General features: G+C 46.0%; 1 protein-coding gene across 4 annotated transcripts in view; it reads left to right on the top strand.

Annotated features, from left to right (window-relative positions):
- Lmx1a (LIM homeobox transcription factor 1 alpha) overlaps positions 1-24657 on the top strand; it is a 160512-nt gene that overhangs the window by 94865 nt on the left and 40990 nt on the right. For all 4 annotated transcript variants that reach the window (XM_006496611.3, XM_030242132.1, XM_017321684.1 and 1 more), the window contains one exon: positions 8243-8475. In XM_006496611.3, the coding sequence (XP_006496674.1) occupies positions 8243-8475 (233 nt within the window). The remainder of the gene's footprint in view (positions 1-8242; positions 8476-24657) is intronic.

Here is a 24657-nt window from a genome sequence, read left to right on the forward strand (position 1 = left end):
TCTCCAGACCCATCTCCACAGGGACACTGAGAAGTCCTGATTGAGTAGCTACCTGCACATCCCTTAATCAGATCAGGTTCGCATCTAAAATCAACTCTCTCAGTAAACCCAGGTGAGTCCTGTGAGGTTGGCTGCAGGGAAACTCTCTCTGAGCCTATCCCAGCAGGCAAGATCTCAGACCTGGCAGGCTTTCTTCACTCTCTCATACCATGCTTGGCATGTAAGCCGACAGTCAGGCCCTGCTTCTCCAGATCTGATTTTTTCTAAGGCCCTTACTTTGTTCAAAGCCTTAGTCCTCTACTAGCAGCTCCAAGCACCTCCCCACCCCAGGCTGCTTTCTAGAGGCTCATTCTTCCAGCCTGTGTCATTATGATTTGTCGTCTTCAAAAAAAAAATACAATTCTTGCTTTATATTTCATTTCCACTCCCTTTATCCATCACGAACATCATTATCACCACTGTAAAAAAAATTTTATTGAGAAGTTGTTGTGTGTCAAGAACTGATTCATTACTTTATTTTGCACAGATTGTGGGGTGTGTTTACACGTGGTGGTGGTGGTGGCGGGGGAGTCTGCTTATCATTCCCATTTTGCAGATGACTAAAGCGAGGGCTTCTGTTTTGATCAAGTTCCCAGAGCTAGTAAGGGGCATAGCAGCGGAGACTTAGTCTTGGATTTATCTGATAGATTCTGTTCCCTCTTTGAGGAACATGTGTGCTGAAAGTGGAGAAGAGACCTATGTGTTCTGCATTCCCAAGATTCTTTCCTGCAGAGCTGAGATGGCACGCGCCAAGTCAAGGTGGGAGTATGATGCTCTCTGTGAATCCGTAAAGTACCTCATACTTCTAACTCAAATACAGTGAAACGACAAACCCAACAAACAGCACAGTTCACAGCACTGGGTATCTGATAAAGATTCCCTCACCCCCTTCTGTGTCCCCCATAAGCTCCCTCTGCTTGGTCCACTGCTTGGGGGACTGATGTAGGTTCTAATAAGGATGCATCCTGTTTAGAGCGGCAGAGTGGTTTTTCCTTAGACCACACAGCAGATGCTGGTATTCACACGCCACCTTGGCAGGCCACCACTTTGCTACTGTAATGCCTAGGGTGCTAGAGTAAACCATTGCTTCTGAAGTTCTTTACTTTATGGTTGCTTCCAGCTTGTTACTTAGTAGTGCTTCAGTGTCAAGCTTTTATAGCTGTGCCTGAAACATTTTTTTTTGTCTCCATAGTTACAAGGCAGAAGACACAAGGCAGAAATGAGAATGAGTTAGGAGACTATCTGCTTTAGTGAATTTCAAACATGACTCAGGAGTAAAATATTATCTTCCAGACAACATCTTTTTTAGGCTATATAATACATACAGGCTTAGCATTTTTAAATAATAGATTGCATAATATATACAGTCTAGAAGATACTTACCTAGGGTATGCAGTTTTGATTTAACTGCTGTGTGTGTGTGTGCGCGCATGTGCATGTGTGCATGTGCATCTGTGTGTAAATGATACTGTGTAAAATATATTGTTTAAAGGGTTACCACGGCCAAACACTGTCAAACATTGTCTGGACACAGGGATTAGATACTGACATCTCAGGCTTCTCTGGCTGAGAACTGTGCTCTGAGAAGACACACTCTCCCGTTTCTCTCTGACTTTTAAGTCTTGGCATTATGTGGTGTTTAGGCAGAATGTACCATTAAGAAATGAAAGACAATACTCACTGATAAGTGGATATTAGCCCAGAAACTTAGAATACCCAAGATATAAGATACAATTTGCTAAACGCATGAAACTCAAGAAGAACGAAGACCAAAGTGTGGACACTTTGCCCCTTCTTAGAATTGGGAACAAAACACCCATGGAAGGAGTTACAGAGACAAAGTTTGGAGCTGTGACAAAAGGATGGACCATCTAGAGACTGCCATATCCAGGGATCCATCCCATAATCAGCTTCCAAACGCTGACACCATTGCATACACTAACAAGATTTTGCTGAAAGGACCCTGATATAGCTGTCTCTTGTGAGACTATGCCGGGGCCTAGCAAACACAGAAGTGGATGCTCACAGTCAGCTATTGGATGGATCACAGGGCCCCCAATGGAGGAGCTAGAGAAAGTACCCAAGGAGCTAAAGGGATCTGCAACCCTATAGGTGGAACAACATTATGAACTAACCAGTACCCCGGAGCTCTTGACTCTAGCTGCATATATAGCAGAAGATGGCCTAGTCGGCCCTCACTGGAAAGAGAGGCCCATTGGACTTGCAATCTTTATATGCCCCAGTACAGGGGAACGCCAGGGCCAAAAAGTGGGAGTGGGTGGGTAGGGGAGTGGGGGCTAGGGTATGGGGGACTTTTGGGATAGCATTGGAAATGTAAATGAGGAAAATACCTAATAAAAATATTAATAAAAAAATGAAAGACAAGAAAGTCAAAGTCCAGGGACAGGAGTGACTTCTTCGAGACAGGTGATATAGGCAAAACCCTGAGCTCTGGTCTACCTGGCCCTTTCCCTGGGGTAAGATGCTCTTTCCCTTTGCTTTCTGCTCTGGTTCCAAGCACAGGATATAGAGATGAAGTCAGCAGTAAGAAATAATGCTGTATGAGAAATAATGTGGATGAACTCTGCCAAGGATAGGGCCATAGCTGGGTCTGTGGAACATGCTTTGCCTGGCATGCCAGAAACAGAGATGAAGTCAGTGGAAGAACTCACATTGGAAGAAGGGCTGCCTTAGGGTGGGACTCATAAAGTCCGTAAATGTGGAAAACCACCTTTGGGGAAAGTAGGGAAACTCTACAGATATAAAAGGCAGAGACATAGCCAGTCAACGTACTCCATGTATGTGTTCTTATTCAGTTCTTACTTGCTAAGAGATATAGTCAGCACGCTTGCTTCTATCCTCTGTGCAAACCGAGGCTGCAAGAGCCAATGGTGAATAAGTCAGGTCATTAGGATGTGGTAGAGTCTGTGCAGTAGACTTTCAACAAGACTCATAGTTGTGCCTCTTGCAGCTTTTGGCTGTACAAGAAGATGTAAGCAGAGCATGGAGTGAAGTTGCAGCCAGTCTGTACTTCCCTGCCTGGAAAAGGATGGGGTAAAGATAGCAAGAGTAGGGGAGAGAGGGAGGGGAAAGAAAGGCTTCTGTGACCAGTAGCCTCAGTCGATTGTGTGCGTACTTCTCTGATGTTTCTCTGTACACATCCCAAAGACCATCATGTAGAGCCCTGCCATAGTTGGGGCTTCTATTGCTGTGGTGAAACACAGGAAAGAGTTGAAACACGGCAGGATCCTGGAGTCATGAGCTGTTGCAGAAAGGATAGGAGGGTAATGTTCACTGGCATGCTCAGCCTGTTTTCTTATACAACCCAGGATCACCAGCCCAGGGATGGCACCACTCAGTAAGTTAGGAAAATTCCCTGCAGGCTTGCCTACAGCCTGTCTTATGGAGGCATTATTCTTAAACGAGGTTCTCTCCTTTCATATGACTTTAGCTTTTGTCAAATTGACATGAAGCTAGCCAGCACAACTGATCCCTAGTCAACTTGACAATAAACATATCATTGTTGATCCACAACCTTTCCTTTCTTGTTCATCCCAAGATCACACAGTAATAATGAAACCACATGATATAAAACATTTTACAAATTTAGAAAGTCCAGCAGCCTTACAAATTCACTTTAAAAGTTGTCTCTTTAAAAATATACAGTCTCTTATAAAATACAAATTCTCTGCAAAACATCCCCAATCTCTTTTAAAAAAATACTAAAGTCTCTCAACTGTGGGGTCCTGTAAAATAAAAAATAAAACACTTTCTTACTGTAAAGGGAAAGAAGCAGGGCGCATTTACAATCTGAACCAAACAGTGTAGACCACACGATGTCAATGTCTGGGATCTACTCATGATCGTCTGTGTTTCTCCAAAGTGCTTGGCTCTCTTCTCCATCTCTGCTCTCTGTAGCACACACAGCTCGTCCTCTAGGCTCCAGCTGGCTCCATGCCACTGCTGCTCCTATTTTGGGTGGCCATCCCATGGTACTGGCATCCCCAAAATGCTGGGGTCCCTTGCAGCAACTAGGTTACACTTTCACCAATAGCCTCTCATAGGCTTTTGCATGGGGTCAAGCCTCAACTTCTCTGCATAACCCTTTAATCCTGGGCCTTCTCAGGCTGTGCCTTCCCCAGTGGCCCTTCCTAGCCTCTCACAGCACCAAGCCTCAGCAGCTCTATATGACCCCTTCATGCCTTCAAAACTAGTCCAACCTGGGTGACTGCTATACTACAAGCTTACAACCTTGGCTGTGTCTGGAGCCTAGCGTTGGTGGGCTGACTCTCAGAATACACTTTCCAAAAGATTTCTCCTCGGTGATGCTGGTCTCTTCATCACTGCTAATTTCTTAGCCCCTGCTGACCAGCACTGAGTATCCCAGCAAAGCAAAGGTTTCACTTTAATATTTCTGGTACCTTGTTAATCACAGCTGATTCTTCAGCGCCAGCTGACCAGAACTACAGACTCTTCACACAGAAAGCCCTGCAGAGTTTTGCTTCCCTCTTTATAAGCCAGGCCTCCATTGCATGCACTGCTGTCAACATTCTTTTTCCTGAGTTCAGTTCACTGAGCTCTCAACACTCAATGACTTTCCTAGCCCGGAGTTCCAAAATTCTTCCACAATCTACCCCCAAAACAACACGGTAAAGTCAGTTGTAGCAATACCCTCATTATCCTTGTAGGAACTTGTCTCAGTCAGTGTTTCTGTTGCTGCCATGAAACAACATGAGTGAAAAGCAAGTCAGAAAGAAAGGGGTTTATTCAGCTTATCCTTCTATATCACCGTTCACCATTGAAGGAAGTCAGGATAGGAGCTCAAACAGGCAGGAACTCGGAGGCAAGAGCTGATGCAGAGGCTATGGAGGGTGCTGCTTACTGTCTCACTCTTTACGGCTCACTGAAACTGCGTTCTTATGGAACTCAGGACCATCAGCCCAGGGGTGGCACTACCCACAGTGGGAGGGGCCCTCCTCTATCTATTACTAATTAAGAAAATGCTCTACAGGGTGGCCCACAGCCCAATATTATGGAGGCATTTTCTCAACTGAGGTTTCCTCCTCTCAGAATAAGTAAATCGAGCCACCCCTAGCCTCCTGCCCACTGTGACTCTCTAAGAACAAAGGTAGCTTTATTTGCTATGATACCCCTCCTCAAAGAAGGTGATCTGTAGACAGAGGGGCTCAATACCAGGGACCCTGTTGCACAGGATGATTTTCTACAAGGAAGATGCTCCATTTTCATTTTACAAGTGGGGATGAGATAATGATATACAAGGGAGAGATACCCCAAAAGGGGAGAAGAGAGGGGGGAAGGGGGGAGGGGGGAGGGGAGGGGAGGGGAGGGGAGAGAAGAGAAATGGAGAAGAGAAGAGAAGAGAAGAGAAGAGAAGAGAAGAGAAGAGAAGAGAAGAGAAGAGAAGAGAAGAGATTTAGAATGGTGAGAAAAGTTGGATGCTGTCAGGTCTACAGAGGTGAGCTGGGTAGTTCTGGAGACATTGCCCAGCTTTCCAGCAGCCTGCCAGACTCTGAACCCAGAGTGCAGACTCATTAGCATTCAGAGGGGGACTAACCATGGGGGACACATCTCAAGCACTAGGAAGAGACAGGCTGTGTTTTAATTATGACCTGGACTTTTGAACAAATCCTTTTCTCTGCTTCTCTGAGCCTCAGAGAAAACAACTTATGGGAGGCTGTGCAGTCGGCAGCTGGGTCCACAGTGGTACCCGTACAGCTGTGTACACATCTGGCACCCAGGTGGTAGATGGCATGTTCCTCTTCTCGAATTGCTCTTGAAGGTTACAAGAGACAAGGGAGTAAGGTGCAGCTGACGTGGTTTGGCTCCAGGGAGGGAGAACGGAAGGAACAAGGCTTGCTGGACTCTCTGGCCTGCAGTCCTCCAGGGAACATGGCCAATTCAGGATTTGAGCCTAGATGACTACTTACACTTAGTCTAGCGCTCCTGAGTCAACATGGCGGACACTCTTTGTTATGCTCGCTCCACCCCTCTCTCCTTTAACACAGGGTGGAAATTTATGGAGTGAGTGACAAATTTAACAGGAAAGAAAAAGGAGGAGGAGATTAATAGGGTAGGAGTCAGACAAGCACAGATGCTACCGCCCGCTGCTGAAGCTCCTTAAGTGTTTGTTGACTCCCTGGGAACGTTTGCCCTGAGTCTGCTTAACAGTCCATTTCAGGGGATAGGGAAAAGAAGCAAGGCGTGGGGACAAAGGGTCTTTGACTGGCTACTGGAAAAGCATTGATTAGTTTGCTCAGGTTGGCAAACAGAGACCAGGGACTTGGGAGGCCGAGGGATGAACTAGGTAGACTTTCTACACAGCACGTGGCATCTAGCAGGGGGAGAGGGTGTAAAAGAAAATATTGGAGGGACTCCAGTAATAAGTCGGGGAAAACCGCAGTGGGCAGCTGGAGGGAGGGAGGGGGAGGGGAAAGGCTTCTGGTCCTTGCAGTTCTGGGTGTGGAGCGTATTAGTAGTGAAAAGGCAGCACCAGCCATTGGATAGGTGCTCAACGTTATCCTCCATCACAGTGTGTGAGAGATGGGGAGGGGGCGTGTAAAGTGAGTTGCTTCACAGGGGCTGAGGGATGGGCACAGGAGCTCACAGCTTAGACTGTAGGCCATACAGCACACTCCTTCCAATCCTGCAGATCGCATCCTGTCCTGGGAGGCTGTCCGTGGGTGGCTCCAGGATCCATGGCAGATGACCTTGTTAATCTTTTTCAAGCTTTGGCTTCCTCCACTCAAAGCTTCAATGTCTTCCCTCTCTCCAGTACCAGTCTGTGTGTCATGCCTCCTTGGGAGCCCTTCCCAAGCCTCCTTTCCACCTTCAGATTGTTCCAGTCTTCGGCAAGCTTCCAAGACAAACACACTGTGTGAGGAGGGTATTGCCATATAACCCAACAATTTTATGGCTGGGAAGCGATTGACTAATTCCTTATGCATGCTCCGACTCCGTGTTCTAATATTTTGTAGCCACCACCGGACACCTCTGCATTTTTTTTTTTTTTGCCACTATGGCACACACATGGGGGTCAGAGGTCACCTTTATGAAGTCAGTTTTCCCCTCACATCTTTAAGTGGGCCTCAGGGTTTGAATTCAGGTTGTCAGGTTTGCATGGCAAGGACCTTGATCCACCCTGCCATCTTCCTAGTGTGACTTATGTTCTTCCACAAGCAGATGAGCTCCAAACGGTGGAGGATTTGTCTTGCATACTGTGGAGGCTACAGCAATCACACACACACACACACACACACACACACACACACAGATGGGGCGTGGTTTCTATTGCTCCCCTCTCTGTTCAATCACAGAGTGAATAGTGGATCACAGCCCAGCAATCACACACACACACACACACACACACACACACACACAGATGGGGCGTGGTTTCTATTGCTCCCCTCTCTGTTCAATCACAGAGTGAATAGTGGATCACAGCCCGTGCAGTGGATGTTTCTGAATTAATGAAAACAAGAGAATGAAAAGAAGAAAGAGCGACTGTCCGATGAACAAGCAAAGAGATAGGACTGGCCCCACTCAGGCCAATGTGGTAGTTGGCTTGTTTATAGGAAAATCTTCTGTTGTTTATGTTGTTTCCGTCATTTCTGCCAAAGTGGGTCAAATTAGCAGAACAAATTGGCATGGTCTCCCTAAATATACTTTGTATCCACTTGTGTCTGTCTTTGTGAAGAAGGGGGCAGTGCAGTTTTATGCCCCGCCCCCTCCTTGCTGCCCTCTCTCTTGCCAGCTGACCTTCCTATATCTATCAGCTCCTCTGGTATGCAGGGATAAGCAGAGAATGTTTTGTAAAGACTCCTGCCCTTGCGATCATGTTACTAGTTTAAAAAAGAAAATGGCTCTTTCTTTTGAAAGCAGAAAAATGCTATAATGACTGAATATCACAGATATGTTAAGATGTTTATGTGCTTATGCCACAATGTTTACAAATGCAATTATAATCTCATCAGATAATTTAAAAGTGAAAAAAATGAGATATTTAAATTTTTGGGCTTTCATTAGTCAGCCTTAGTTGTCATGGATTGAGGGAGACCAGAAAGTCACCGATTACCCTGAATCTGAAATCTGCACCAGTACAAACATTCCTGTCCCAGGGTTGAAGGTCCTCTTGCTGTTGACTGGCAGGGAGACCTCATCGCTTTTCTTTCTCTCCCTCTTGTAGACTGTTTGCTGTCAAATGTGGGGGCTGCTTCGAGGCCATTGCGCCCAATGAGTTTGTCATGCGTGCCCAGAAGAGCGTATACCACCTGAGCTGCTTCTGCTGCTGCGTCTGTGAGCGACAGCTGCAGAAGGGTGACGAGTTTGTCCTGAAGGAGGGCCAGCTGCTCTGCAAAGGGGACTATGAGAAAGAACGGGAGCTGCTGAGCCTGGTGAGCCCTGCGGCCTCAGACTCAGGTGAGTGCCTTGTGGTTGCGGGGAAGGTGGTCCATGGGATGCAGCCTAGGTCTATGGCAAGGCAATTCTCTGCATTTAAAGAACTTCCTTTTCAAAGCTCAGATACAGCTTTAAGCAGTGACTTACTGTGATGATGATGGTGATGGTGATGGTGATGCATAAGAAATCATGTCTAATTTTCATGGCATACAACCTAAAGCACAGACTTCTGCATTTTGAAGTCTCAGGGTTAACAGGAGTGACTGCTTCAGGCTAGAGTCTGTTGATCTCAATCAGCTGAGCTTAGCTCTCAGCCTAGGTCTGGTTCAGGTCTTCTGTGATTCGCTCTGGGGTTCAGGTTAGAGGAGCAGTAGCTGAAAGGGATGGGCTCCGGCCAGTCACAAAAGGCATGCCCCACTCACTACACAGGCACACTCCAAACCTCCGCTGCCATCACGTCTGCTAATATCCCATTAGCTGAGCTGTATTGCAAGCTCAAACCCCTGGAGTGGGGAATGTGGCTCGAAGACTTGTTGGCTAGGCTTCCATAAGATAGAGAAATAGATTATTAGTTATGGAGATGGGGAATTGAGCCAGCCATTCAGTCTGCGGCCATCACTGAATCTCTCTAAGCACGGTTTGCTCGTCTGCCTGACGTGAGTGCTGGGATCTGCCTGAGGTTTGGTGACTTCCATCATAAAGGAGCGAGAGTATTTTTGTTCTTTCTCTTCCTTACCCACCAGCCTTGGCTCATGGTGACTTCAGAGGAAGTGAGAGGTAGGAGATACAGAGGAGATGCAACGATTTCACAGAGCATGTTCCAGAGGGCCAGCTAATTCTGTGCTTGTAAATGGAGCTTTTCAGGATGATGGCTCCACAGGGCAGAGGTTGTCACACAGGAGTCTGTGTGAAGCCGTGGGTGGTGTTCCTGTGACTGTGCCCATTTTTACCATGGTTTCATTTTATTCCCAGCCTGTAATGTACTTATCAGATGGCTCACAGGTTAAAGTGTTTGTCACACAAGTGTGATGGCTAGAGTTTTGTTCCCCCAGAACCTATGTAAATGCTGGTTGGGGACAATGACCCACCTGTAGTGATAACCTTGAAGATGGAGACAGGGTCTCCAGTGCAAGCAGGCTAGCAAGACTAACAATATCGTGAGCTCTGGGTTTGATTGAGAAAGCATGACTCAGTGACTAAGGTAGAAGAATGATAATTGTGAGAACCAACCTGGGGCATCCACATGCACTTGAACCCAAGTACACACATACTGGTGCACTCTGTATCACATATTCACACTCACAGAGACACCATATACACAAACACTAACATATACACACTCACACACACACTCACACTCAGAAACTAACACTGCAAAACTCATCACAGATTTTTAGAGCTGAAAGGGACAAGAATCTCCCAGAACCACCCTCCTTAGATACTGAGAGCTGTAAGTAAGATGGCTGTTTCTTAAGTACTTGTTGAGTTAATGTTCTTCTGTCCTGTCATTTTTATGTTTTTGTGTGTGCATGTATGTGTGTTTTTGTGTGTACACATGTGAAGATCAGAGATCAACCTTGAGTGTCATTCCCCAGAAGCTACACACCTTGTTTTCAGAAGCCCTCTTTCTCTCTCTTCCTCCTACTTTCTCATTTTCCTTTATTGTTGATGTGTGTGTGTGTGTGTGTGTGTGTGTGTGTGTGTGTGTGTGTGTGTGTGTGAGGGTTAGGGTTGGGGCATGTGTTTGTTATTAGAGCCCAGTGGTTGATTGTTGGGCATCTTCCTAAATCGCTCTCTACCTCATTCACTGGATCTCCCAGTGAATCTGGAGTTTGCCAGTTCAGTTAGATTGGTCTGAGAGCAAGTCCCTTACCTTGGCACTGGGGTTAGAGTTGTTCAGTGCCACTCCTGGCTTTTACATGGGTCCTGGGAATTTGAACTCAGGTCCCTATGCTTATGTGACAATTACTTTCCTGACTGAGCCTTCTCCCAAGACTTTCTGAACTTTTGAGACAGGGCTTTACTATGGAGCGCAGGCTAACTTCGAGTTAGCAATCTTTCTTCCTCCACTTCTCAAGTTCTGGAATACAGGAGTGACTCATCACACACAGCTGAATGCTCTTTTCTGATATGGCCCAGTCTCTTTTACCCTGGTCCCAGCTTTGCCAATAGTCCCCAAGGCAGCCTCTGTAGTCTTTAGATGCCATTCAAAGCCAGGGGTAGACCATTTTGGCTTAATGGGTGGTGACAGATGCTCAGGGTCTCTAGGGGCCCTCCCCTATGAGGTCTTCGGGCCAGCGTGCTTTTCCTTCAGCAGGACACAAGAGGATCATTGGTAGGCATCTTGGAAGTCATGTGGCTCACATTCCCATCAGATGTTACAGCAGCTTCTGCTGAAGCAGCTGGGCCACAGGGAGCAGGGATTTAAGGAAACATGCCGGTGTGCCTTTCCTGCTTATTCCAGATGTGTGGGAGCTCTTCCCCAAACTCTGACTCCTCTCAATTCTGACATTGCCTGCCTGGAGATAATATTCAGTGGAAGGATGGGTCTCATATGGCTGCCTGCCTACTTTAGGTGCCAGTGTCAAGTTGCAGACTGTCATCTGTGTTTCTGAAGTAGCAAGCTGTAAACTGGCATTCCCAGGATACCCTCCTCCTGCAGCTCAATTAATTTGTTAAAGTGCGTGATAGAACCCAGGAAAACATTTCACTTATGCTCTGCCATTTTTTTAAATAAAGGCATTTCAAAGGTATCAATGGCAGATAAAGAGCTCCGCAGGACAAGGTGTCTGCAAAAGGGCCCAGAGCTCCTATAGCCCCCTTAAGTGCATCAGCTTCCATTTATCTCCATGCATCCAGCTCTCAGAAAGTTATCTCAACTCTATCCTTTTGGGTTTTTAATAGAGCTTTATTACAGAGGCACACTTTAGTAATTAGACACTCATGACCAACTCAACCTTTAGCTCCTCTGCCCTGCTTGAGGGTGGAGGTGTGGCTGAACAGACCAACCATTTAATCTTACATTGGCATCTCTAGTGGTCAGACTCTGTTCTACAGCTATCTAGGACCCACCTCCTCCCACCAGTTATCTCATTAGCATGCAAAAGCTGATCTTACCAGTGGCTACTTGAAGGAGCCCTTTACTGTGAAACTGGGTGTACAGCATCCCACATCACCCCCCCAAACTCTTGACCTTCCCTTCTGAAGTAGATTGTCAGATGGTTAATGTTGAGCTTTAACATCCATCTCAATCCCTATATCACCCCAAACCTAGGTCCTGGCTTTGCTTTTAGAAGCCACACAGTAGGACACCATTCCTCTACCCTTGCTTGATAGGAACCCTCGCTGGTCTAGGAAACACTGAAGCCTTTTTTAGTTTCTCCCCAGTCTTTCTAGTAGCCTTTTAGTAGATGGGGGATGTTCTGATCTGTCTGTGAAAATACTATGCTGTCTTTAAAAGGTACCACCATGAAGGGGGTCTGATTTTTTTCATCTGAGGTATGGATAGAACATTGTTATTATTACTGTCTGATTTGGGTATCGTATTCTATTTACATACTCACAATTTTATTAGCCTTTTGGCCTGGGAGTGGAGGCAGGGGCTCCTGGCTCCTGACACCTGACTGTGGACCACTGTGGCTCCTAGCTGGTCCAGGTGGCATTCTCGATTTTTCTCTCTTTGTCTTCCATTTTCTTTTCAAACGAGAGATTACCCGAGTTTTATATGCAGTCGTGTTTAAAGCTTAAGTTTGAATTGAAATCTGCAGCACAGTTAAAGGTGAGACACGTCCTCTATACTTCCAGCTTTCTCGTATGGTAACATTGCACATAACAGCAAAAAACGAAGACGGTGACCCAGCAAGGACACCGCCAACTCTAGCCCTTGTTTGATTCCAGGCAATTTTCCCTAAAGTCTCCATTCGTTTAAGAGTTCAATGTAGGTACCACACTGCAGTAAACTACGGTATAGGTGACTTTTAAAGCAAACAGCTTTCTTTCTTCTTTTATTTCTTGATTACAGAAGAATGTCTGGTTTGGATTTTATACATATTTTGTTTATTTCAACAGTATTTTCTTCTTGCTTTTTTATTTCCTTTTGTGTCTCTGGCCACGCAATCTAACTATATTTTTGCCTTCCCTATTTTGGGGTTCATCTGTGTTTCTGAAGGCAGGCTGTTTAGATTATGCCTGGGATTCACCCCCTGGCTGGGGTGGGACTCTTTCAACTGATCTGCTAGTGGAGAGGGATTTTCCCATGAGGCCCATCCCGGGACCCCTGTCTTTGAAGGGCACTTTATGTTTTATGGGATAGTGTAGCAGCTTCCCAGCCTGCACTGAGGAGCCCCCCGTCCCTGTGTTCTGCATCCACCTGCACATCATGACCTGGCATGCCACAGGCATGTGATCATGTAAGCTTCATGTTTGAACTCACTGCCTTTTATTATTTGTATTAATCTCTGAGGCCAAGAACCACAAATCATGGGAGTTGTAAAGTGGGTTCCTTCCACCCAGTGTTTGTTAGTCCTTTTTCTTTCTCATTTTCCTTGGTATGGGGACGTTGCTGTGTCTTAGACTCCAGATGCCTCCCGCAAATCTCCTTGTCCAACACTCCATCTTTCCTCTTCTCAGTAATGCTTATCATAGGCCATATTTTATTGTTCATTAAATTGATGCTTTTTAAAAAATATTTTTATTAGGTATTTTCCTCATTTACATTTCCAGTGCTATCCCAAAAGTCCCCCATACCCTCCCCCCCCACTCCCCTACCCACCCACTCCCACTTTTTGGCCCTAGCGTTCCCCTGTACTGGGGCATATGAAGTTTGCAAGTCCAATGGGCTTCTCTTTCCAGTGATGGCCGACTAGGCCATCTTTTGATACATATGCAGCTAGAGTCAAGAGCTCCAGGGTACTGGTTAGTTCATAGTGTTGTTCCACCTATAGGGTTGCAGATCCCTTCAGCTCCTTGGGTACTTTCTCTAGCTCCTCCATTGGGGGCCCTATGATCCATCCAATAGCTGACTGTGAGCATCCACTTCTGTGTTTGCTAGGCTCCGGCATAGTCTCACAAGAGAGAGCTCTATCTGGGTCCTTTCAGCAAAATCTTGCTAATGTGTGCAATGGTGTCAGGGTTTGGAAGCTGATTATGGGATGGATCCCCGGATATGGCAGTCTCTAGATGGTCCATTCTTTCGTCACAGCTCCAAACTTTGTTTCTGTAACTCCTTCCATGGGTGTTTTGTTCCCAATTCTAAGAAGGGGCAAAGTGTCCACACTTTGGTCTTCGTTCTTCTTGAGTTTCATGCGTTTAGCAAATTGTATCTTATATCTTGGGTATTCTAAGTTTCTGGGCTAATATCCACTTATCAGTGAGTACATATTGTGTGAGTTCCTTTGTGATTGGGTTACCTCACTCAGGATGATGCCCTCCAGGTCCATCCATTTGACTAGGAATTTCATAAATTCATTCTTTTTAATAGCTGAGTAGTACTCCATTGTGTAAATGTACCACATTTTCTGTATCCATTCCTCTGTTGAGGGGCATCTGGGTTCTTTCCAGCTTCTGGCTATTATAAATAAGGCTGCTATGAACATAGTGGAGCATGTGTCCTTCTTACCGGTTGGGACCTCTTCTGGATATATGCCCAGGAGAGAAATTGATGCTTTTTACTTATTTACTCTGTCTCTGTCTCTGTCTCTGTCTCTGTCTCTGTCTCTGTCTCTGTCTCACTCTCTCTGTCTCTCTGTCTCTCTCTCTCTCTCTCCCCCTCTGTGTGTGTGTGTGTGTGTGTGTGTGTGTGCCACAGCACATATGTAAAGGTCATAGAAAAATCTAGTGGAGTCTATTCTCTCCTTCCACCTTCATGTGACTTCTGGAGGTCAAATTCAGATCGCCAGGCTTGTACAGGGAGCTGAGGACTGCTGGCTCTGTCCTCTTTGCATCCACAACACTTGGGGTGGTATTGTTGTTCCTCAATGTAGCAGCACTTCTTTTAACCTGTGTGGGGCTAATCTTACTCTCAGATAAAGCTGACTTATGAGCAGCAGTTACCTCACAATCTCTGGAAAATTCCATTGAATTGTTCTTATTAGTTCATTTTATAATGTTAAATACGCTATTAGGTTCAGGATTGAAGCTAGCCCTACATTCAGAAGCAATGTGATCTTGAGCTAGTTACCTTCCCCTGTTAAGACTATATTCACTAATCAGTAAAAAGGGGGCTACCATGCCACCCACGGGGCTGCTTTTAGAGTGAAAAGAGAGAGTGCAGATCAAGGCATGACACTTGACGGGTGTCGACTGAATGGCAGTTTCTGTTGCCATCTCTTGGTGAGGTGGTTATGGGCTTCTGGGTGTCCCATGGCTTCTGCACTTGCTTTGCAGAAGACCCGTCATTTCACAGATACCTCCTCATTCCTCATCTTTGCCCTTCTATTTCACATGCCCCTGAAGAGCTGGCAGAAGGCATCTCGGGTGGTACAGAGGGCTTGTCATTTGGGGAAGCTGGGGGTGCATGAATTGGAGATGTGTGGTGTTCTACTACAGACTTGTGTGTGTCTCAGAAGCAATCTTTAGTTTTAGAACGTTCTGGCTGGTGTCACATCCTGGGTAGTCAATGTTAAAAAAAAAATTAAGTGGAGAAAAAAAATCAGTGACCTCTAAGGCTGATTAAAATCTAAGAAAGAGTGGAAGAAATCTACCAATGTGTATTGTTTTTCTGTAATAGGTTAAGAGATTGAGATTCATAGTCGTTATGATCTGAAGGTCTGTTAGCATGGCCCTCATACCTGCTGTCCTTCGAGATGTCCCTATTGATGTCCTTTCAGCCCTCACTAGACTTCCATTCGGCACTTTTTACTTATTTATTTATTTATTTTTACAGACTTCCACACTATGTCAGTCTCTAGGTTATTAGCCGCAGAAAACCAAAAGCTAAGGAGACACTGATTCCCAAGAGGCACAACTGAGGAGACATCTCAGAGTCAACATAACTACATCAGAATATGTTGTGATAAAAAGGGCTGAGAGATGGGCAAAGAGGCATCACTCTGAAAATCTTGTCACTCTTTTTAACAAGCAAAGGGGTTACTCATTAAAAAAATCAAGAGCAGAACTACAATAAACATTATATTGATGAAAATGTATTTAAATCATATTTTCTATGTTCCTTACATAAACATTTAACCAAACTTCAGTAGAGTAATAATCACCTTTTATCAGGAACACACACACACACACACACACACACACACACACACACACACACACACACACCACATACACACATACACACTCATCTCTCTTCCAAACTTAGATAAATCGCCGCTTGCCTTACATGCTGATCTAAGTATTTTAATTCTAATATTAGCATACTGTGTTAATTTAATACATTTCGGATAGATGGTGGTCTGATGTTTGAGAAATATTGCTTCAAAGTGCAGTTGCCTACAGATCTGTCCCGGGGTTTTGGAACTGATAGAAATTCCTGAAATTTCAGGCTAACAAATATATTCTAGTCCTATGCCTTGTGCTAAGAGTAAAGCAAGAGACTGGACGTCTCATCCTGAAGATTTCTGCACAGTGTTCATCACAGAGTAAACATGCATTCTCTTTCATTGTTTTTGTGGTTGCTAGTATTGTCAAAGACACACAAAAAGCATGAGTCTATAGCATAACTCCACAGATCTTCCCAGACTCTGCTTGTTTTATTAACTAACATTTCTGACCGGTAGGCAAGAAGCAATTATAATTGCTGGGCCCTTTAGGTTGTTTTCAAAGCCAACAGTTTCGTTTCTTGCTGGAATCAGCTGTACACTTCATTAGGAGAATTATTTGTTGTTCCCCATCTAAGGCTTAAAACTTTTTTTCTTAGTGGAACCTTCTCTGTTAGTATATTTGTTTTGTCTTCATAACATAGAAGGAGAAGTGAAAACATAGGATACTTGAGTCAGGGATAAGCTGGAATAAGAACTTAATTCTACCAATTACCAAGTCCGGACACTTGATACTAAAACAGAGGGCTTCGGCCCTCTCTGTAATTAGAAGTTGAGTAGAGTTGATCTTTGGTGCTTAAAAAGTTACAGGCAATGGTCAGATTTAGACAATGCTTATCTCTTTTCCACTGACTAAAACTTGTTTTTTAGAAATGTGTCCACACTTAACAATTTTGATTAAAATGAATAATAAAAGTGTAAAATTAGTGTAGCTGCCTCAGCATATAAAATCAATCAGTGTTTATAATTAGTCATTCCCCTGCCTCAGCATATAAAATCAGTGTTTATAATTAGTCATTCCCCATGCTCAACTTCTGTAAGTAACAATGGCCACATGTAAAACATATCATTGGGTTTCAGATAATGATGATGGATTCAGGGATGTTCCTAACCACAGAACGCTCCCCCTACAGAAATCATTACCTTAAAGACTTCATGGGAGTTAAAGAGCCTGCTCTTCCCATGGAGATGGTGATTAGGGCAGTTTTGTGAGTCTTCCCATTCTGTGAGGAGGAGAAGGATAAGCAGGACGGTAGTGAGGCAGGTATCACAACTCATCCCTGAAGGAGCCAGTGTTCAAGCCCGGGGGATCTAGTTGCAGAGTCTGCCTTGGTTAAGCAATGTGTGTTGTCCGGTCGCCAGAAACATACAGGTCGCCTAAACCAGGCCTCTCTCACGTAGTCTTCTCACATTTTACTGACAGCTCCCTGGCTGGCAGTGGTGGTGATACAGGACTTCACTAAGACTTCCTACCTGAGTGATTCCAACCAAAGCCCCTTGCACATTATTACTAAAGCAGTGAAAAACAGAGCTGATATGGACCGAGTTCACGCTCCCATTCAGCACCAGACACACGTCCACTTTCTGCTTTAACCTATAGCACTTCCTTAGCACTTAATCGCTATCCTTGTATGTTTTATGGCAAATCCCTTGTAGCAGTCGGCAGCCGGGAAGGGCGCCAGATCAACATAACCTGCTGAAATGTAAGGAATTAAAAAGTGCATGTGAAGAACCAGTTAGTGATTCTGTTTTAGTCGGGCTTTACAGTTAGTCACCCCACTGGTTCTGTTCTTGTGTTTCATTTGAGGCAGCAGGAAAACATCTCCCCCTCCCCGATCTGAAGTCTTCCAGAGGAGGGCTATCAATGGTATAAGCCATATCCCTCATTAAATGAATAAGGTCTGACAGTGGCCTAAAATCAGTACACCTAACAGGTTTCCACAAGCTGACCCGTAATAGTCCCCCCTTTTAGGAGACAGAAGCTCAGAACTTTCTCGTTGGCAGAAACACTTTGTGCCTTTATCTCCCCACCTCTCAACTGGGTCCTTTCTGTAGGACTTGGCAGCATGCCAAATGAATTTAGGATGACAGTCCCTATACAGGCAGAACAACACATCCCCACGGCTACATGTCCCAGGCTCTCACTTTCTCCCCTGTGTCATAAATGAAAGTCATGGTAAAAAGCAAGAAAGGGCTGCTTTTCTTGTCCTGGCAACCCAGACCCCACCTCTACTTTTGAATTCCCAGCCAAGGGGGTTTGAGATGACCCAATGGTGCTTTAGAAACTAAGACAGGTCACCCAGGCAGTGGAAGAGCCCACGTCTCCCTGTGCCTTTGTATCTGTGACTAAACAAAACGGCCAGTGTCTTTTAAGGATGATAGCAAACTAGTTATAGCTGCTTCTGAATACCGTAGGATTCTATGTGGCAGAAGCAAATGGAATAGAACAGAATTTAAGACCTATCTAGATTGCAGTGGTCCAAATGCAAAGTTGCACGGGCCAAAGGCTTGTCAGGTCTTTTGATGGCTAGGACCAGGAATCTGGATATTTTAGCGTGTGTGCACGAGGGTGGTATTCCAGGTAAACTGTCCAAATATTCCTCTCAGAAACCTGTGAAAGTAGGCGAGCTGGCTGGGTCGACGCAGCATCTAGTTCACCCAGGAGTCTGATGACTATTCTGTTGAGCAGGGTTTTGGCTAGGTATGTGGCGCATATAGAAGCATTTACTTGACTACTGAGAGAGTATTTTGCAGCACAGACAATAAGATGGGCCAATTAATTGTTCATGATGCATTGATGACTCTGCCCTTGAGTTCTAGAGGAGGAAGACTGTTACCAAGGCATTCAGATTATGTGTTGCTGCTCAGCATAGTCCCCACCCCTTTAAGGCTTCCTCTGATTGTATTTTTAAAGGTGTGTGTGTGTGTGTGTGTGTGTGTGTGTGTGTGTGTGTGTACACCTGCAGAGGCTAGGGGAATGTTAGCTCCTAGAACCAGAATTACAGGTGGTTAGGAGCTACCTTACATGGGTGCTAGGAACCAAACTCCGGTCCTCTCCAAGAAAGGCATGTGCCCTAAACCACTGACCCATTCTCCAGATCCTTTGTGTGTCTCTTTTTTGCCTTGATGTTGGGTTTCTGTGGGATGGGCCTTAAGGATTTAATTAGTCTGCTGTGTAGCCTGAGATCCGGGGTTCAGGAACCCCCAGGTGAGCAGGTTGGGTAGGAGAGGAGGGTTGTGAGGCCCAGCTCCAAGGGGTGTCAGAGCTCTGGGAAGCCGTGTTGGGGGCACCACAGTTACCTGTTCTTCCCAGTCGAGGTTTGGCACTGTGCCAGGGAGAGTCTGGAGCTAAGACAGAAGGTGTGGACATTGTCCCTAGAGTGAACAGGTGCAGATGGGGTTGTAAGATAAAGCAGACGAAAGTCTAAGGAGCCAGGTGACATTTGCATTTTGGAAAATGTAACATGTTCTTAAAAGGCATGTCCAAGACATGATGATATCAAAAATACACATCTAACGGTTTGGTATAATAAGAATGAACCGAAGAGGTGTGTGGGGGGGGCGCAATGGGGTAGTGATTGATGCTCTAGCCAGGGACCAACTGGATATTTGATTGATTGGTTGGATAATGACAAAGAGAAAGAAAACAATGTAATTCTGTCCCGAGACACGCGTTTTTCCATTTCCCCTGTGTACTCGGATTGGGATTGGCGCCCCAATCAAGCACACCGAGGTCCCTTTCCTGAGCCTAGGGTGGGAATCTCGTTGCCTTGGCAACTCTCTCCCGCTGTTGCTTAAAACCGTTTGAATTACACCCCTGCCAGGCAGTCACCAGTGGCTTTCTTTTCTTCCCAGCTCATTTTTTCCCCGACAGAACCCTGGCTGGAGGCGGCTTCAGTGCGGGCCTAGCCTGGGGAAGCTTTCAGGGCTGCGGGCTGCGGGCTGCGGGCTACTGCAGCCCTGCGCATGCATCGCATTCTCTTCTCTTCAAAGGCGCTTTAGAAATGGAAGAGGCCAGGCTGCAGAAACACACCCGGACGGCAGTTTTTATGAGAAAATGCAGATAAAGAGCCTGGCGGTAGGGCCATATGTTCCCCATAATCTCCAAAGCCGTCACTTCAATTAGAGCCTCCCCCGAGTTCTAATGCCCGATCCTGAGTAAACAAGCCGCTCTGAAAGAAGAACTCGATTTCCAATTAAAAGTGTACTAACATTTCTCCCTCCCTTAATTCCCGCCGAGCAAAGCCCCGCGCGGGCGGAGGCGCGGGCTGGGTCGCTGCGAGGTCGTCGGGTCCGCGCCTCCCCGCGCCGCCGCGCCTTCCCAGGTGACGTCAGGCGGGCCCGGGATTAGGGCGCACCCCGCGCTCCCGCGCCGCGCCGCAGACTTAATTAAAAGTAATGCCACGGTAAATCCGCTGGCTCTGGCTGGCGGGGCCGCGCCTTCGGGCCGGCCTGTGATGGGGGTTGGGTGGGGTGGGGGCAGCTTTCGGAAGCAGGTGCTCTTTCTCTGTGTCTCTATCTCTCTCTGTATCTCGCTATTCTCTCTGTCTCTCCCTCCCTCCCTCTCTCCGTCCCTCCCTCCCTTCCTCCCTCATTTTCTCTCTCCCTTTCTCCCCTCCCTCTCCTTTTCCCTTTCCCCTCCCTCTTCTCCCTCCTCTGTCTCTCACTGTCTCTCTGTCTCTCTCTGTGTCTCTCTGTGTCTCTGTGTCCCTGTGTCTCTGTGTCTCTGTCTCTGTCTCTGTCTCTCTCTCTCTCTCTCTCTCTCTCTCACACACACACACACACACACACACACGTGTTGGTGTGCACGCGCCTGTGTGTCTGCATTTGCATGATCGCTTGCTTGCTTTCTTGTTTGCTTGCTGTTACTGGTTTGCAGACGGACATGGCTTCCCAGTCTGTTCTCCTCTCCACCCTGGCCCTTAGAAGTACAGACAGGGGCACACATCCTGTCTGAACCCGGATTTCCTCTTTCCTCCCAATCTCCTGTGTCTTGTGCCACAGATGCCACTTTCTGTATAGCCTCCCTGTACCCCCATGCTAAAGGCAGGGATAATGGAGCCAGGTGTTATTGAAACATCAGTCAGTGGCACCCTCCTGGCATTCTTCTGGAGAGCGAGAGCGCTGAATGTAAGCATCACTGTCCCTTCAGCCTCTGCCTCATGACATTCACTCTGACCGTTTGTTTCTATGGGTGCTTTCTGTTCGGCAGAGCTGCTGGAAAGCTGCTTGGTTTCAGATGGGACAGTGAAGGATGGATTAACTTTCTGGCCTACTCTCCACACCATGAAAGAATCAAAGAATTGAAGCTATTATCTGAAAAATCCCAGAAACATCAATAAGCAGAAAATCCTCCACAGATCATTCAAATGCAAATAACGGTCCTCCTTTCATGAGTTATCTACCCGAGTAATTACTTTAGTTTTCAGTTTGGCCTTGGCGGTGGTAAAGACTTCTGAGACTTAGTCTCACTAAGTCCACCACTGTTTGTTTACTCCTTGCACTTGTGATTGATGCTAACTAAATTAAATTGAGGCCAGTTCAGCAAACATCTCAGGGCCTGGCTATCTGTTAGATGCTGAGTTAGCTACCAGCGATTACAAGTAGCAGGAAACCCTTGCATTCCAGGCACAGGGCTTTTTAGTGGACAAGACCATAACTGCAACAAAAACCCTCACCAGTGATCGTAGCGATATATGGTATAACTGATGATACTGGTATGAGCAGCAATTCCCCTTGGTGAGTGTGTGTGTGTGTGTGTGTGTGTGTGTGTGTGTGTGTGTTGGTGTAAATGACTCCTGGAGCTATTCCAGATATGATGGCACACTCCTGTAAGCAGACCATTTGGAGGGGAAGGGTGTAGGAGTGGGTGGTGGAGGCAGAAGAATCAACGGTTCTTGGTAATATGGCAAGTTCAAGGCCAGCCAGTGTTACATGAGATCCTGTTTTAAATAACCAACCAAGCAAACAAACACTAACAAAACCCAGGAAAGCGTTCAAAAAGTTCTGCACAGTTATAGGCACTGTGGCGGTTTCTAGGTGGTTGCTGGAGGGGTTGGTTTTGCTTTGCCTGTTCCAAGCTGCTGAAGTCTGTTGTATCTGAGCACTGAAGGAAAGGCTGGGTCATGGGGCTCCTTTGGGGGGACTGAGCTGCTAGTGCTGGTTACTGGTGAGACTGGTACTTAAACAGGAAGTGTTCGTGTATTGTATTTGAATATATTCTACACCCGACCTTAGCCAAACAATGGAGAGGTGACTGAACACATTCTGACGGTTGTGGAACGACTGAATGGGAGTTTGCCACAGGGTGGAGTTACTTGGTCAGTTCCTGTAAAAGAGAAGCAGAGAGGATGGACTAGAGTCGGGTGGTGCCCCATGCAAAGGAGAAGGAATAAGCTACGGTAGTGGGAGGAGTGAGTGTGGACCAAAGTACAGACTAGAGATGCAAATAATTTGTTCATTTTCACGTTCAGTCGTATTCCCTTCAACGAATCCCTACTATGTGCTAGCCGTATTCATTCCAATGAATCCCTACTATGTGCTAGACATCATTCTGAGTGTGGGCAGGTTACATTGGTGTGCAGAACAGGTCAAGCAAGTGATGTCTGGCTTGAACTCTAGGATGGAAATTACCATCAAGTAAAGTCAGGAATGCTCCTTCTGAGGTTGACAATCACATTCCTACAGTGTGCAGATAGTGTCACAGTAGAGAAGAAAACATGTCCAGAAGATAAAGAATCATCCAGGTAGTTAATTCAGGTGGGGAGTGCTGAGTGACCTGGTGGATGTCTGCTCTGGTGGGCAGCTGAGCAATTGAACTTAGGGCTTAAAGATGTGTGCACTTCTTTCTCTCTGTCTCTCTGACTCTCTGACTTTCTGACTCTCTCTCTCTCTCTCTCTCTCTCTCTCTCTCTCTCTCTGTGTGTGTGTGTGTGTGTTTATGACACACATTTAGGAATTATAGAAAATCTGGGAATTTAAAACACGATAGTGTCTCTACAAGTGTCCCCACAAATCTTATTATCTGGGTCTGTAGGACTGCAAGAAATATGTGCACATGCATGTGCACACACACACACACACACACACACACACACTGACAAATATCAATAGAGCAGTGGTTCTCAAAACATGACTTAGGAGGAAAAAGTCAAGATTCCCCTGGGATCTTGCTTGAAGTCAGACTCGTAGGTATCACCTTGACCTACTGTAACTTAATTGGTGGTATGGGAGTCGGGCAGTAATCTGCTGCCTTGGGAACTTTATAAGTTCCGTGCTGGAGTGCCCACCAGATACCAGCCACAGAGACTAGCCCAGTCACAAGGGTGGTCCCCTGCACTTCCTAGTGACATTGTTTATGGAGACTCATCTGTCTAAATTCCCTTGGGCAGCTGTGAGTTATTCTAACTCAGCTGGGGATGATGCAGAGTCAAATTCTCCTCAAGCCTGAAGTGTTAGGACAGTGGTTCTTAAGCCCTTCTAGTGATTCCATTACGATGCCTTGACACTACGTGGCTCGCTTCACCACCACCAACATAGTGTACAGCTCAGACTGACTGACGCATGGCATCCCAGCTATGCAGTGAATAAACAGATCTGAGGCAAGCTGGACACTGGATACGATTTTCACGAAACAGCTTCTGAAATGCCCTCAACCTCCAAGTCTGCAGCACACACACACACACACACACACACACACACACACACAAACACACACACTGCATAAGTCCCTCTGTATTACCATCACCTGCATACCATTCAGGCATTTGAGTCCCTCTTCTGTGACCAGACCCGAAGCCATGTAGGAAATATAAAATACATTTTGAAAAATGACAGTTTTCCATAGTCCAGATAGACTTCAACACAAGGTACATACAGCCAGTGAATAAGAATTCACTGTCTGGATAGATCAGCAACTATTCAATGTGTGCATTTTTAAATAAAACAGAGACAAGAGAAACTGGTGAGGGTAGGAGTGGGCCATGAATCAGTTAACACAGTTTTAAAAGTAAAGGCTTTTGTGGGCATGAGTACCTTGCTTGATTTCCAGTTCTTCCTCCTGATGGCTGGTGACCTTGAATAAGCATTTGAGCTTCCCCTTTTCTGTTTGTGAAGTGGAATGTGGTAGCTGGCACCAAACAAGTGCTCAATTAAAGCGATGTGTTATTATGCATATGTATTGGACACTTATTCTGCTCCTTAGCCATCCTGTACATGCACTGGCAAAGAGAGTGGCAAAACCCAAGAGTGCCAAACACCCCAAGCACTTCTTCCTGACTCATCAACGTCTTTTCTTCCCGTGAATGATTGGGAAGCTGCACGTTAGATTGTCTGACAAAGGCGTGAGGAGCCACAGCTGGTGTTACTTAATTTAACAGCTGGGGGGGGGTGACCAGAGGGATTTGGGGTCACTGGAAGGAAAGACAAAGGTCACCAGACACAGTCTTTGCAAATGGAATGTGCCAATGGGATAGACTGCATGCAGCACTTTCCCCAAGAATTGGCATACCAAGTGCTCAGGACATTAGTTTATTTCAAATTATATTTATGTTCCTTTAAAGCAACCAGCCACGACTTGGAGGTCCCTTGTTTTTGCAGAAATGTGTGCCTCCCTAAAAGCAGAGCTGGCAGTGGTAGTGGAAAGGGCATGGAAGTGCTCGCCACTCCCCTGTGCTACTGTGTGGCTCTCCAGGAGGCTGGGGATCTGCTCCACATTGAATGTAAGGGAAAACCATGGAGAGTTCGTTGGCTTGCCCCTGAAGAAGCTGGTTAGATCCAAGCTCTTACATTTTCCTCTTGCTTTTCTGAGGTTGGAAGAAACAAGAAAAGGAAATGTCTCTCCGTCTTTCCTGAGTCCTGGGTTTCTGAGCCTGAGATCAGGAACTTCCAGGCATTTGTGCAGAAGTGCAGATCTGAGAAGTGGCAAATT

This window comes from Mus musculus, chromosome 1 (assembly GCF_000001635.26).
Source record: "Mus musculus strain C57BL/6J chromosome 1, GRCm38.p6 C57BL/6J".
Taxonomy (NCBI): domain Eukaryota; kingdom Metazoa; phylum Chordata; class Mammalia; order Rodentia; family Muridae; genus Mus; species Mus musculus.